Below are 15,501 nucleotides of genomic sequence, written 5' to 3'. Positions count from 1 at the left end.
ACGTCAGCACGAGCCGAAGATCGTCTGCAGGAGAGAGGATTCCCTCAGTGGCTTTCTTTAAGTTTGAGATAGGATGCTCTCTTTTTAACGATTGTTATCTGGTTGCCAAATGAAAAACTTGAGTTTCTATTAGGTTTTTAAAGCAATGTACCATGTTGGGTGGTGTTAGGGACAATTCATGCAATAATGAGGGACAGTAACATAAAAGAAATTCAGAAAATACAAGAAAATAAAAAGTAATAAAATAATCCCAACCCATTCTTACAACTTTATTTTGGATTTGCAATGTAATAGTTCAGCAGTTTTAATGTTTAATTGTGTTCCAATCCAAATTCAAAAGGGGATTTTTTGGGAAACAATGCCAAAGCAAAGGTGAAATAAAGATAGAAAATGTACATACAATACGTTTTATAGAATAAAGAAATGTGTGAACAGAGCTTTGCAACATTTTCTAATTAAATATGTAAAGTTTAACCTCAAATAAAAACAGACAGAATTGTGATTTTGCTTTTAGAGGATGTCTTGTTGTCTAGAGCGAGGCCTGGGAGCAGCTACTGATGTGTAGTAGCATATCTAACGTTTAAAAAAACCTATGATTTAATCATTCAGTCTTAAGAATTGTGGGGGGGGGGGGGAGAAACTATGTAAATATGGCTACAGCTAACGATTATCTCCTTTTATTTATCCAATTATTTTCTAGATTTAAATTTGGGTAGGAAAAGGAAAAGAAAGGGAAAATCATTATAACATTATGTGTAGAGTTTATATGTCATTTTATTGCATATTTGAAATCAATTTAAATAGAATTAGTTTTTGTTTGTAGGGAAATAATCTGGGCCAGCACTTTGCTTTACACACAGTGACTTTAAAACAGCACCAGAGTGAGAGGTCGCATGTCCCCCTCTCTCTGACCGCACATATTCTAGGCGGTGCTTCCTGCAATGCATTTCTCCCTTTGATCAAAAAAATAAAAAGAATTACAGTCACTCCTCTCTAGCCTGGGGAGGAATCTTTACCACTGAGTCAAGAAGCCATGAATCAGTGTGAATGCAAATAAAAGGCTTTTACTCTTTTATCAGGTATCATCACAAAGTGAAAGACATGGACAATAAGAGGGGGGGGGGGGGAATGCACATGCAACATACAACAAGCTGCATTTCCCAAACTTTAATTTTTCAGTCACAGAGGCAACGACGAAGAAAACCAAACAAGAGATTCAGGAGGTTACACATCATGGAAGTACATGCACCCATAACAATGTCGTCAAACAGCGTGACGTGGACGTGTAGTGTGACAACAGATTGAAATGTGGGTTTACAAACATCATGGACAGTTTGTCTGAAAGTGTTTCATTCATTCCAATCTTGAAGCAGTTTATTTAAGAATACAAGTTAAAGGAAAGTGTTGCTTCAGTCAAGAAACACGGAAGAAACATCACTTTACATAAAACATACATCAGCGGAAAGTTATTTCTGCCAGAACATTATAATAGAGATTCAACTACCATTACGGTTAACTATTATAAACACGGGTATGTGTCCTCCCTGATAACAATCCTCTCGTATACAGGAAGAGACGCATTCTGCTCCCACTTTGAAACCATTACTCTCCGTCCAGCATCAACTCTCGTGGCTAAAAGCTTTCTGCTCCGTCCTTCAACCAACACGCACTCAAGTTCACAGAAATCAGTTCAGACTTCTCTGAAAGGAAAAGGAAGCATGTCTGTTTATCAAGACAAAGCACATGCAGCACTGAAGATAAAATAAAACCGCTTAAAGAAATAATAACACCATTATAGCATATATATAAATCAGAAACCAAACACTTAGCAGACGATAGATGGAGCAAAAGAACTGAACACTAACTAATGAAATCAAGGTGTAATGGTCCGTGAACAGCACGTGTTTCGCTTTTTCATCTCATCTTTGGTCCTTGGGGAAGTTTTATAATTATGTAGAGTAAGGGGAACTATTATAACATTTGTATTTCATCTTTAAATACATTTATTGTAATATTATTAATTTCTTTGTTATTATTTCTTTAAATAAGTTTATTTTTATACTTATTTATTAATATTGTTTGTTTTTTCCGCCCACTTATTAATACTGGTCACACACACACACACACACACACACCTTATGTTATGGCATCTTTGTCTTGTTTTATTTATATTGTATGACAAAATGAGTTTGCACAATGGAGAACAAAATGCACGTATGAGTGAAATCAATAAAAACAAATAAATAATTATTCTGAATGTTTCCATCAACCTCAGCAGAGCTCATTAATTTCACAGTAGACAGACGACAGGGTATTTAACATTAACGGTGACCACCACCACCATGGCTACGCATCACCTCACCAACAAACAGAAGACGACCTCACAGGTACACAGAGAATCAAACATTACAAGCATATGAAAAACACAAGTGGTCTGGAAAGAGCCGTCAAAGTGAGGGGAACATCAAAGAAGGCACCTTCCACTTGAGCATAACACGACCATAACACGCCGATGAAGCAAAACACCCTTTCCCCAGAACCAACGCACAAACCCTCAAAAGAGAGAATCTGTGTGTAATTACTTGACATCATTCGGAATGTATACACAATGAAATGGTAGATCGTAAAACATGGGAACATTTCTTACTGTACACACACACATAGAACGTAAATGAATAATAAGGAATGTTTATGCACGTTTAGCGCAGGAGCCAGAAAAGGGTCTAATGACGGATAGTGTATGACGCAGGCTGGTCTGTAACAGCAGCAACCAGCTTCACAAACTAAGGCACAAGCAATGCAGGACAACAAAAGATTCATTTTAATAAGCAGTCTTGTTTTTTTACGCAAGATATAAAAACATACGTTACAGTTTATGGTACTACATGTAAACCCATAACTTAGCTTAAATTGGGCAAACTATTAAAAACATAAGAAATGCATTTAAGCTTTCTTGCAGCCTCAAGGCTCGTCGTGTAACTAACAGAAGCGTCTCTGGTGTGTGCTCATGGTACGGCTAAAATTAAAACAGAACACGACGGTAATTACACCGTCACAAATGAAATGTACGTCCTCAGAGTGACTAGCTCTCGTTAACACTTCACTGTTTGTGAATAACAACAACATTCCTTCTATAATGCATCTCTTTCAATCACACAATACTGGCACGGAAACAAAGCAATGTACTGCTGTGGACGGAGGCAGCAGCAAAACATACAGCTACTTCAGAAAGGTTTAAGTGTATGCTATATTTAGAATATGTTCACCGCTTTACCTTGCTGTCAGATAGCCCTTTCATCTCCGCTCTCTTCAAAGACAAACTAACCCATTTAAAACACTGAAGCCACACAATAACACAAACAGCTCAAGGCCGAAGTAGACCGGCAACTGTTCCACGAGGGAAATACATTGTTATTGTCAAAGGCTTTAAAGAGAGAGACCCCCGTAGGAAAGGGCTGTCTGACAGCAAAGTAGAGCAGTGAAATATTCTAAATATAGCGTACACTTAAACTGATGTTTTTTAGGTTGCTAAAATGCGTCTTGCTGCTTCCGTCCGTTTCTCCTAACATGCTGGATAAATACCTCAAACATCCGAACTATCCCTTTAATTTCAGGCTACGTATAACAAAGCTCCCAGTCACGTGATGTTAGACTTACGTATATACTAATAGAAAACAAATTGGGAAACAACAGTCAGCTTTCCTTCTTCACCAGCAATCTCAAACTTTGCATTAAATGAAGAAGGCTTTAAACATTTTGGCAAAACACTGAACTGGAATAAAACTAAAAAGCTAACCTGCACACCTGTGGTAAATATTGACATCATTGTTATTATACAGTCACTGAATGGACAAGCATCCGTCTGGCCTGGCAATCCATTGGTGCTGAATCGTAGGTCATCCTGACCTGTGGTGAAGACTATCCATGTTTCAGTTATTTCACCACAAGTTTCATCAATACCAGTAAAGCCCTGTTGAAGAAGACATCTGCCATCCCAAGATGTGCCGTCAACCTGGAAGCTATCGTTGCAAACACCCTGGAAATGAGCTGCGTTTCTACTGGATTAACAACCAGACTGCGTGTCTGTGCTAACAGGTAGCCAATCATCCCGCAGTGATTGCATTCCAACGTTATAAAATCTAGCCTGCATGCTGAACGACGGGCAGGATCAACGCTCATAAGAGCTGCAACACTATGCATGCTGCTCTGTTTTATCTCTCTGTGTTGTGTATACTGTTCTTCACTGATAAGAAACAGTTGGTTTAACCCACAAACGGTGAAGTCAGCTGCTGCGGATGAAAAAGACTCTTCCATTGCACAGAATTGGATTAGTGGGAACATTGTCCACATCAACCAAACTGCAGTTTATATACCCGATATTTACAAATGGCTAATGAAGATGAAATAAGAAACGGTACTAGTTTCTCAAGTTGTCATTCAAAGCCTAAACAAAACAAAGAAAATGTATTTTTGTATTTGCATAAGTTAATGTAAATATGGAATAGTTTGGATGTTGTGAAGTGGGGTCGTATGAGGTACGATCCATCAGTGCCCTCCAGGAGCAAAAATAATAATTTTAGCCACCAGAAAACCGGCCTGCCTAAAAAAAAGAAGAAATCTGGATCAATAAATCATCTGGACTGTGCGCTATATTTAGAATTTCACTGATTTACGTTGCCGTCAGACAGACCATCCCAACAGGGAGCTGAAGCTGTCATCTCTGCTCTCTTCAAAGCCACCAGACTCCATTGAAAAAACCTGTGATTTAACCTGCAGAACTACAGAAGTTGCAAGGTCACTGCCTCGATCGGGTAGTTAGTTTGCACTATTGTGTTGGTTCGGTTAGTTCGTATTCACTAAAGCAACACAACACTGGTGGCTTTGGCGAGCGCATAGATAGCAGCTTCAGTTCCCTGTCGTAAACATAAACTGTATAGCCGTCTCACGTCAAGGTAAAACGCTGAAAATATATAGCACACGCTTAAACGGATATTGATTGATTTAGGTTGCTTCAGGTTTTTGCTGCAGCCTCAGTCCACAGCAGTACATTGCTTTGCTTCTGTGCAGCTACTCCGGTCCGTTTCTCCAAACTGGAGGCCTGCCGAATAAATACTATGACGAAGGATAAGTAGCTCATACCACCCCACGTCAAAACATCAAACCATCCCTTTAATGACATCTTAGCAATGTTGTTTCTGGATTTGCTCTTATTTCCAAACTAACCTCGATAACAGGATGTCACATACACTGAAAGTGTAAGTTACAGTCGACGGGTATACATCAGTTTTCTACAGGAGTCATGTGACACTGGGCTGTAGTGTGTGAGAACGTGGAATATGGTCTTACGCAGTAAAGGGGACTTAAGTGACCAGCATTAAGGAGCACTAGGCATGTCTGTACAAATCACTCTAGTGGAGCAGCAGAGATGCACAGGTTGTTTAAGGCACAAGCAACTTGCACAATCTTATCAAAGGTTGAGAGGTTCGATGTGCGCTCGGAGACCGTGGTGAAGGGGCTCTCGACGGGGCCTGTGAGCATAGCGTACCTCTGCTTTACCATGGAGATCACCCGCTCCACATGCCTCTGCACACTCAAGGTCTCTGAGGAAGTACCAGCCAGCGGTGAGCTCGCCTCTCCTTGGTAGCTGCCAGCGATTTTAAACAAGGCTCCTCGGGCGGCCACAGAATCTGAAATGTTGAGATCACGACACTGCCAATACGACGTCGCCTGGGAGAAGCTTGCAGAGAAACCCGCAGCCCTCAGCCAGACTTTTGTCACTGACATTACCAAGCACACCCCGAGAGACAAATGTGACAACACCTTGTGGCGCCACACCAATCAGATACTTTAACACATTATTACTTGTCCCGACCCCCTGAGCGCTTGGCACCATCCTCTGCTGCTGCTGGTTGCCCCGGGAAACCGGCTCCTCAAAAGGCACCATGAAGCAGTCAATGATGACGGCGCAGTCGGGGTGGGACGAGCGTAGAGCTGCCGGCAGGTTTTTCCGGAGCTCGGCTCTAGAGGGCCAGAAGACGGCTGTCGGCACCAGAGTGGAGGACATGATTGTGACCATCTGGTGCACTGTTCTGGTCACCGTGCCGACTTTAACTCCAAAGCGGTAGGCCAAGTCCTGGTTGCGGAGGTCCAGGCGGAGTCGCATCAGTGTCAGCAGCAGCTGCTGGAACTTGGAGAGTTTCACGGTTTTCATTCCGTCCATGTGAGGTGCCAGCAGCCACATGACCGTCTCCAGGACAAAGTAGTTGGGCAAACCGGTGTAAAACTTTACTTTCTCTGCATCGTTCCTCAAAGAGTTCTCAGAGAGGGACATCTTGTCCAGAGACTCCCGGAGGGTCTGGTTCTCCTTCTTCAGGGCTTTCAGGACGTTGTCAAAGTTAACCGCTGCATCAGACGTGTGAGCAAACTTTCCTTTCTTGCAGTCACTCATAGATTCATCGTCGTCGTCATCGTCTTCATCAGTGCTGAGGGAAGAGGACGCACTTTCCTCCACAGCGGCCTCCTGCTCCCTCTCCTCAGACTGCTCTCCCTGGCCCCGCTCCCCCACCACAGACCGGCCCTGGCCCTGCAGGAACAACAAGGCGTTAGCCGCCTCCACGCGAGCTTCCTGCTTGTCCAGGATCTCCAAGGCACCTGGCTCCTTCATCTCTGGGGATAAGGGAGCGGACGTGAACACAGAAGGAACATAATCTGGAGAACGCGGATTCTTCACCTGTTTACCTGCATGTGTAAAAGAGGATGTAGTAAATGGGGAGGTGGTGACAAAAAGTCTTCATTACAGCACCATAAACTTTAATAAAATATTGTTCATAATGTACCAATTTAAGAAAAAGAATAACATAATTAAATAAATGCTAAAGTTTCTCTAAACAACAGGATGGAGAACTACACTAAAAACTCGCAGACACCAGGTAAATTATGAAATAAATAAAGAGATGTGAAAACAACGTGAAGTTTTCCAACTCTTTTAAACTATCAACTAAATATACTTCAGTCTCTTGTCCTTATGAATTTAAAGAATTACACAGAACTGGCACAAATCAATGTGATGCGAGTTAATGCGACATGCTTTTCATAATAATGTAAACTACCTTTTGCAAAATAAATGTTAAAAGCTTTGCAAACTATTGGCCAATTAAAAATGGTTGATCAAATGTATCGATAATGAACATATCTCAATAGTCTAGAAAATCATTTGATTTAATGTCTAAAAACCAATAAAAAGTCTCTTTATATGCATGTTGTGATAATTTGGTGGCTGTGGTCGTTAAGTATCGTTTACGTCGTTTTGTGTCCCTTTGTGGTAGTTTGGTGTGATCATTGTTTATGTCTGTGTAGTACATGTACGCATCTTCCTGGTAGTTTCGACTCTTTTTAGTCGTTTTGTGTCCGTTTGTAGTAGTTTTGTGTTTCTTTATGGTCATTTTTGCACACACACAAAAATAAACACGAAATCTTTAGAAATATCAAAGACACTAAGAGACTCCATCATGAGATGTTTTCCTATTCTGGCAGCAGGAATCAGACTGCATGGAAGCAAACGCAGGGATACTTTGTGTCTGCGTGTTGTAGTGCGTACATACCGGAGATGAAGTGATTACTACACAGTCGACTGCCGTCGTTCGGCACCCAGCCCTCCCGGTTAACGGCAGCTATCCAGCGCTGCTTCCTCTCGGGGTCCCGGGGGAACCGGTAGAACGATAACGTGGTGCCTGGTGTTCTTCTGTTCCTACAGCCTGTCACCACACATGTGTGAACCATAGTAAGGCCACGACGAGAAGCGTGGAGGTGTGCGCAGCTATTTGTTGTGTGTTTTGACTCCCAAAATGGTGGCCGACTAGAGGCTGAAAAAAAAAAAGAAAACCCTGTAGCACCGTCATCAACGGTCGTTTGCGTTCAGCAATCCGATTGGTCCATCTTCGGGCTACGTCACTGAAATAGGATCTTGTACTCACGCGGTGCTGCAACAACACTAACGGTCTTAAATGATAATCAATGCAAATCTCGTAGAAATCCCACACAAAAGTTAGCTTTATATGGCAAGAGGAGCCAAATAACACGAGCTAAAACCACAATTAACAACCAAAAGTCGCAGTCGGAGGATAAATTAGAGTAGCTGTTAACTGGCTAGCTTAGATGTTTAGCTAGCTGGGTGCTACCAAACATGCTAACGCTACTCGCCGTAATTACCCTGGTTACCTCGACATTTATATTATATAATCAACTGTTTACAGTTAATGCCAGCTGTGGTTGAGCCAGCCGTCAGCTGTGGTTCTGCTCATTGCTCACAGCAGAACACAGAACATTGTGGTTCTGCAGCTGATCATTTACAGAACACTGCTTCTGCTGTTGCTGCATCACGAGCGGTCAAGAGGGTTTAGGATGATGTGCAAGGAGGAATATCATGTTATAAGAGGTTTTTTTTTTTTTTGCAGCCGTATACTCACATTAATAAAGAACACTTTATATAAACGTGGAAAATAACATAAGTAGGCTACATTTACTCAAGTAATGTTGATTTTGACATACTTTTACTCCACTAAATACAAACGATGTTTGCCTCAGATGTAATATAAAGTTGCATAAAAAGAGATTATTCAAGTAAAAGCACAAGTACCTTAAAACTGTACTTAAATGTTCCATGACTGCTTTAAAGAATTTATTGTCCATGTTGGCATAAAAATCAATCAATCAAATATCTTTCTAATATACTGCAATTGTAAAAGTCTTTAGAAAGCTAATTTGTGCAGCAATGCATTTCTAACTTTATTATATACAGAGTTCATATCCAGAACAATACCACAGACGTGCAAATTATTGTCAAGCCATGCATCAGAACTATTTACAATCTAGATACAACAGTTACCAAGCCGGCGTGCTCTGGTAAAATTCATTAGTCAGGGTGTGTATTGTGTCTTGTTTTTACAGTCTAAAGTATATTGACAGAAGCGTAAGAGCTCAGCATCTCTGTAACTAAAAGATGGATTTACTGGAGGTTCTTGTGAGTGTGGATGACACTACATTTGGGTTCCCAGTTGGACAAAGTGTAATGTATCCAAGCGACCTTTAGTTGTGTGTGCACAGTTTGTACACGGAGGAGTTACTGGCTCCATCCATGTGCTTCAGCCTATTGAGCTCGGTGAGACAGAGGATGTATACGGGGGCCTTCATTCCAACAAAGCAAATACTCCTCAGCTCCTCCATTTGAAATTCTGTCTGTTCACCTGCAGGGGGCAACACAGAACAGCAACAGATTAGAAGCATCAGGCAGCTGAGTCATCCAAAAAATGCTCATAATAATAATAATAATAATAATCTCATGTTGTTGTTTTTTGTACTTTTTGTTATACAAACACAAAGTATACTGCTTTATGAATCAACATACATTTACTAGAATGTATAGATGTGTGTATTATATTAACTCCCAGCCCTGCGGCGAGCGGCGTCCGCCTGCCTGCTGTTGGCTTTGATACTCTGAGCAGCATGCAAAGTATTGAATTATAATACATTTGAATATTTCCCCCTTTCTTCCTGATGGAGGGTCTGAAAAGTCACCAAGTTGGCAGCACCGTGCGCCTGTGACAATAATTGGTTTCTGTCTGTGCTGCTGTGCTCGCAATGTTAAACAATCGTGTGCAAATTTGATAACATTGAGTCTGTAATGGGACATTTAAAGAAAGCCCAACTCTGTGGTTCTGATGTATCCAACAGCACGTTCATGTTGGATTAGTCTGGAAGTGGTTATAAAAAACTAAATAATGTATTTTTAATGAATCCTCTGAAGTCCATACACTTAAACAGCAGGTGTACTGTAGCACTGACCTTCACTCTCTGCTGTGAAGGTGTTGATGTTGTGAACCACCTGGTTGAGGTTGTGCAGAGTCATCTGCCTCAGGTACTTTGGTAAACTCTGGAACTCGCTCTCTGACACCACAGACATCCTCACAGCTCTGGGAAGAGGACATGACACAATTAGAAAAACCCCTTACCCCAAGTGTAGGAGTTCAAGTACCTCGGGGTCTTGTTCGCGAGTGAGGGGACGATGGAGCAAGAGTTTGACCGGAGAATCGGAGCGGGGGGGGGGGGGGTACTGCAGTCACTTTACCGCACCGGTGTGACGAAAAGAGAGCTGAGCCAGAAGGCAAAGCTCTCGATCTACTGGTCGATCTTCGTTCCTCCCCTCACCTATGGTCATGGAGGCTGGGTCATGACCGAAAGAACGAGATCATGAGTACAAGCGGCCGAAATGTGTTTTCTCAGGCGGGTGGCGTCTCCCTTAGAGATAGGGTGAGAAGCTCAGCCATCAGGAGAGACTCGGAGTAGAGCCGCTGCTCCTTTAGGTTGAAAGGAGCCAGTTGAGGTGGTTCATCTAGTAAGGAGCCACCTGGGAGCCTCCCTAGGGAGGTGTTCCAGGCACGTCAACTGGGAGGAGACCCCGGGGAAGACCCAGGACTCGGTGGAGAGATTATATCTCCTCACTGGGAACGCCTCGGGACCCCCCAGTCGGAGCTGGAGCATGTGGCCTGGAGAAGGGAAGATTGGGGTTCCTTAACTATCTAACTGTCTAAACATTTCCCAAATATATAAACAAATGATAGTACATGTCATATTATTTTGTTGTAATCAGCATCAGTGTGATCTTGTCTGCTTTAGTAGGAACATTTCAGTCAAGGTTTTGTTATTAAACGGGGCTCCTGCATCTTGAAACAGATGTAGTAAAGAACACATTTAAAAACAGAACATACAGTTGATTATGTCACGTCATCATCATATTACATCAGATGTTATTGTGTTTCGTGACAGCATTCTACAGAAGTATTACAATTTAAAAAAGGAAAACACAACAAAGTTTCATATTTCAAAATGCGTCAGCTGTGTGTAAGTAGACTTGGCTTCCTATTTATTCAACATCCAAGCTTTTCCCAGCGCTCGTATGAACCTACAGTCCCCAGTTAGAGGAAGTGGTGTTCTGCGTTCCTTTACCTGCTTTTATCCTTCTCTGCTCTGACATTTGGGCGCACGACCGACATGGCCGTGTTCTTCATCTGAGCCTGGGACACAAGCTTCAAAAGAAAAGAGAAATCAGAAATGCAAAGTACGGCAGGAAGGATACATTCCACACATTATACATTTGGTTTTGATGTTCTGTATAATATGTCGACCTAAGAATAAACAGGACTTACTTTACAGATGTCCTGTGTCACAGAGCTGAGGTCCGGCATCTCGGGGGTGCTGGGCTCTTCGTAGTCCATCCTGATGCGAGGCGTCCTGAAGCTGAACTCCAGGGTGGGTCCGTCCAGCTCCAGATTGTTGACAGTGGTCATCCTGGTCACATTTGTATTCTCCGTTCTCTTCTTCAGCATTTTTGCACATGTCTGGAGGCAAAGATGAGACGGGTAAAAAAGGCAGGCAAACATTAAACAAAGAGGGTCAAGTTCATCTTATTATGTGAAATACAGAATATTGATATCACGCTTTTATTTGAATGAAAACACAGATTGTGGATTTTTATCAATTTGCTGTTTTTGTTGTAATTTGCTATAAAGTGCTGCAGTTTAAAGTCTATGAGTTCCACTTCCAGTTCTGAAGGGCCAAATGAACCCACAGAGGTTGTCGGGGACATTACAGTCATGTGACCGTGCTGCAGTTTGTTTATATCCTCAAGCTTTTTTTACTTCTGGCGATTGTATTTACGTTGTGTTCTTTTCTAGAGATTCTCTTGCTGAATCATAAACTTTTGTTTTCCACTTTAATCCAGAATCCAATTGAAGAATCACTTTGGCTCCGTCGAGGGAACCAGGGTGATGCTAAATTCCAGATGAATCCAGAATACTTCCATTACAATGAACCACTCTGAGCAGGCTAATTACCACAACCCTTAAAGCAAATTGTAGGCTGTACATGGCCACTTGTGTTTCACTAATCTTTCAAAAATATATAGTCTGGGACGCAGCGGCCATGTGGCTAAACTGCAACTTTCATTTGGTCTCACAGTTTGTAAAGAATTTCCCAAAACAGACTCCAGGTTTGGCATCTCTGGCATCTGTTTGTCCTCCACACCCATGATGGATATCTCCGGCACGTCGTATTCCCAGCGCCGCTTGGAGCCGGTTGCGCCGTTACGAGCTGATGAATTTTCAAAGATGTTGGTGTCATCGTCCACGTGCCCAGGCTGCCGTGCACTCTGTGAACACATGAACTCTGAGCTGAAAGTGGTTGTGTTCAGACTCAGAGAGACACAGAGACACAGAGACACAGAGACACAGAGACACAACACACACACACACACACACCTTTTTGGTGCTGACCATTCGGTTCACATATGGAGTTTGAAACGCTGGGACTTCGGGGGTGGTGGGCAGGTTTCCAAGGTGACCGGGGGATTCTGGGTCACCGTTGTTTTGAGCATTTGGAGAGCAGTGACCGTTTGTCTTCTTGATCTTAAACCCAGGGGTGCAAAACACAGGTGGTTCTGGGGACTCCAAGTTCTGTGCTGAAGGCAAGAAGAACAATGGGCCTCATTCACGACCCGCTCTTAAGAAGAAACTTCTTTTAAAACCCACGTATGCCATTTTCAGGAAGATTCTGACATTCACCGATGAGTTCTTATTGAACAGAATCTACGCACAGGAGAGGAAAAAGAGTTTCATACCTTGTGTGTGCAAACTCTCCATGAGAGCGTTCACTGATGGTACAGGCATGTCTTGTGATGGTCTGTCAAAGAAGAGGACATTCATAAAGTAGCTGTTAGCAGTGACTCTACAGTAGACTTGAAAGATAAACAGCAGTACTGCTGCAAATCCTGAGCATTGCCGGTAGAGGTCATATACTATACATGTACTAATATTATGCAGGGCTCATTATGCTCTACCTTTGGGGCTTTTCAACGTTCTTCCGGAACAGATCCATAGTGAAGTCGTTGTTCAGACACATTGTGTGCTCCGTAATGCCAAAGTCAGACATCTGAGGGGTCTGTGGATCATCGTCATCCATCCGCAGGGCACATTTGGGGGTTAAAGCCATGGATGGAGGTGCGGGCATGTTGAAAGAGGGGTGAGGGAGGCTCATCTCAGGCATACGGGGCACTTCAGAGCACCCAGCCAGAGTTCTCTTTAGCTGTATCTCAGAGAGACCGAAGTCAGAGAACTGCGGCGTCCGCATTACGTCAGAGAAGGGCGGCGGTCTCGCCGTCATAGGCGATGAGGAGGGACTACCTCCAGCCTCCTCCTGGCTTTCCCCTTCATTATTATCTGATACTTCATCTGCAGCCTCTGACTCCTGACCTTTGGAGTCTTAGTGAGAGAAAGTCACCATAAAAACACATTTTATACGCATGTTGTTTTCTTTAGCAAGCAGTCAAAGGGATAGTTTGAATTGTTTAAAGTAGGGTGGTATGAGATAATTATCCAGTCAGTGTATTACTACAGTAGATGGCAGTAGGTCCGCAATATTTTCCACACTTCACCTTACTGTCAGATTCTCTTCAATGCCACCAGACTCCTGACAAAAACAGTCATTTTACCTCGATCACTGGTCTATAGCTGCTTCAATTAGTTAGTTAGTTTGTATTATTGTGTGACTTTGGTGAATCCAAACTAAGGCTTTAAAACACCAAAGCCACACAATAACACAAGCAAACTATCCGATCGAGGCAGATGTAGACCAGTTGCTTCCATGTACTGCAATGTAAAATTACTGTTTTTGTTAATGGGGTCTGGTGCCTTTGAAGAGAGCATAGATGGATAACGGCTTCAGTTCCCCGTCGGAAAGGGCTGGTCAAGGTAAAGCGGTGGAAATATGGCTAAAATTTGTTTTGCTTTGCTTCCGTGACTCTGCTTCTCCAAACTTGGGGTGTACCAACCACAATCTACTGTAGGTAATACACCGACTGTGGATAAGTACCTCAACCCAACTTCAAAACATTCAAACTATCCCTTTAAAAACAGCAGCCAAAATAACATTAACACCTTGCACTGCAGTACATCTTCTGTAAATATCAATGTGTTCATAAACATATTTTCAAACTATGTTTTACTCGCAGCCATACAGTCATTACTTACTGGTTGGTCTCTGAGTGTCTCGGGGAGCTTTGTAACCGTATTTTTGCCAGTGTCCCTTAAGTGCCTGGATGTCCTTAGCGAGCCTCTGCTCCATCACTCTACTGGCTTTAATGAAGCTGCCCACCTCATTCTCCTGTGCATTCAGCTGAGCAACCTGACCCTGGATCTCCCCCTGTACAAAAACAAATCACAATCCATCACTACTTTTCTTTTAGGCCCACAAATTGATTTTGTATGTGACAAGAAATGTGTTAGAAACAGGCTGAATGATACAATTCAATGTTTTCTATAAATAGAAATCCTTTAAGATGCCAAATGAGGAAATCAATCATTCTTCACATCATTTACATTATTTAATTTGCTGCCACTTAGCACTCCAACAAACAATGTATTTCCATAATAATTCATCTTTATTCTCCATCATTAACATCATTTTTGTCAAACATGTCAAAAACATTCCAAACCTTAAAGTAATGAAATAACCAAAAAGTGTATACATCTATATTAAGGGCAATTGGAGTTTGGGTCGGAGAGTTGTTGATGCCACACTCTCACGCCAAACTCCATTCAAAATCTGTCCGTTTTCTGTCTGATACAATTAACACTTATCTTCACTTCAAAACCCTATGGTAGCCAGTCATTAGGGTGTTGTGGTAAATTCGGCAGTTAATTACATACCATGAACCAGTATATTTTAATAAAATATCCGTTTGATTCCATAAACTGCCATCATCATGTCAACGGTGGAAAAGCGATGACTAACGATATCACGTTTCATTACGCCGTTAAAAGACACTACCTTAAAATCTCAGATTAATGAACAGAGTTTGGTGTAGTTTTCATCATCGTACCTTTAGGTTCCCGACTTCACAGTTCAGTTCGTGATACGTTCGCATTGCTTTCGCTGTGGTTTCTGAAATAAAAAGAAACTAATATTATAACAAACTAAAAGATGTATACATGATTAGCAGGAGCTGAACAACAAGCTTTATTATGGGTGTTGTCACTCACCAGTGTCATCGTCGTCGTCGTTGTTGCGGTTTTCAAAGTCGTGCTGGAGTTTGGCAGTTTCTGACTGTAGAGTCACCGCCAGCTTTCTCAGCTTAGCAAAGAACACTACTGTCGGATTCATTTTCCAATAAAAGTCTTTACTTATGGAAAACTGTAAACAAATTCCTACAATTTCTCCACCGAAAGGGCCGTTTGTTTACCTTCTCTTCTCTGGCAAAACACTTTTTGACTTTGGCGCCTTCAAAGGCGGAAGAGTCTTCTTCTTCTTTGGTATTAATTGGTGGTTGGTAAACCTACTTAGAGATGCATTACCGCCACCTACTGGACTGGAGTATGGAGCAGGAAAATAAATAAATAAAAACCTAAATGTTCTCTATTAATTCTGTTGTAGGTAATTAACCAGAAGTTTGCC

At 42.1% G+C, this 15,501-nt stretch overlaps 2 protein-coding genes across 3 annotated transcripts; both read right to left on the bottom strand.

The window, feature by feature from the left end:
- Positions 1-1,152: 1,152 nt before the first annotated feature.
- On the bottom strand, positions 1,153-8,538 carry LOC115026299 (THAP domain-containing protein 5). Of its 2 annotated transcripts, none has more exons than XM_029459061.1 (2): positions 7,602-8,538; positions 1,153-6,666 (listed from the first exon to the last, which is right to left on the bottom strand). In XM_029459061.1, the coding sequence occupies exons 1-2, from the start codon at positions 7,777-7,779 to the stop codon at positions 5,702-5,704; spliced, it is 1,143 nt and encodes a 380-aa protein (XP_029314921.1). In that variant the 5' UTR covers positions 7,780-8,538; the 3' UTR covers positions 1,153-5,701. The 2 variants fall into 2 exon arrangements, with proteins under 2 accessions (XP_029314921.1, XP_029314920.1); XM_029459060.1 differs by having other exon boundaries at positions 1,153-6,738; positions 7,602-8,418.
- Positions 8,539-8,663: 125 nt separating this feature from the next.
- ska3 (spindle and kinetochore associated complex subunit 3) lies at positions 8,664-15,210 on the bottom strand. Its single transcript, XM_029459059.1, has 11 exons — positions 15,090-15,210; positions 14,930-14,991; positions 14,079-14,250; positions 12,890-13,310; positions 12,671-12,732; positions 12,312-12,511; positions 12,011-12,202; positions 11,202-11,393; positions 11,002-11,081; positions 9,841-9,968; positions 8,664-9,242 (listed from the first exon to the last, which is right to left on the bottom strand). The coding sequence occupies exons 1-11, from the start codon at positions 15,208-15,210 to the stop codon at positions 9,085-9,087; spliced, it is 1,788 nt and encodes a 595-aa protein (XP_029314919.1). The 3' UTR covers positions 8,664-9,084.
- Between the last annotated feature and the right edge of the window lie 291 nt (positions 15,211-15,501).

The sequence above is a fragment of the Cottoperca gobio genome, chromosome 21 (genome assembly GCF_900634415.1).
Source record: "Cottoperca gobio chromosome 21, fCotGob3.1, whole genome shotgun sequence".
Lineage (NCBI taxonomy): Eukaryota > Metazoa > Chordata > Actinopteri > Perciformes > Bovichtidae > Cottoperca > Cottoperca gobio.
Note: the sequence above shows the minus strand (reverse complement) of the source record. Positions and strands in the feature narration are given on the sequence as shown.

Bases quoted from the DNA above. Each gene is read 5' to 3' on its own strand.
- LOC115026299 (XM_029459060.1), bottom strand. From the start codon at position 7,779: ATGGTTCACACATGTGTGGTGACAGGCTGTAGGAACAGAAGAACACCA. The intron at 6,739-7,601 runs GTATGTACGCAC...TTACACATGCAG, and splicing joins TAGTAATCACTTCATCTCCG to GTAAACAGGTGAAGAATCCG.
- ska3 (XM_029459059.1), bottom strand. From the start codon at position 15,210: ATGAATCCGACAGTAGTGTTCTTTGCTAAGCTGAGAAAGCTGGCGGTG. The intron at 14,251-14,929 runs GTACGATGATGA...GTTTTTGTACAG, and splicing joins GTGAAGTCGGGAACCTAAAG to GGGGAGATCCAGGGTCAGGT. The intron at 13,311-14,078 runs GTAAGTAATGAC...TCTCTCACTAAG, and splicing joins AGACACTCAGAGACCAACCA to ACTCCAAAGGTCAGGAGTCA.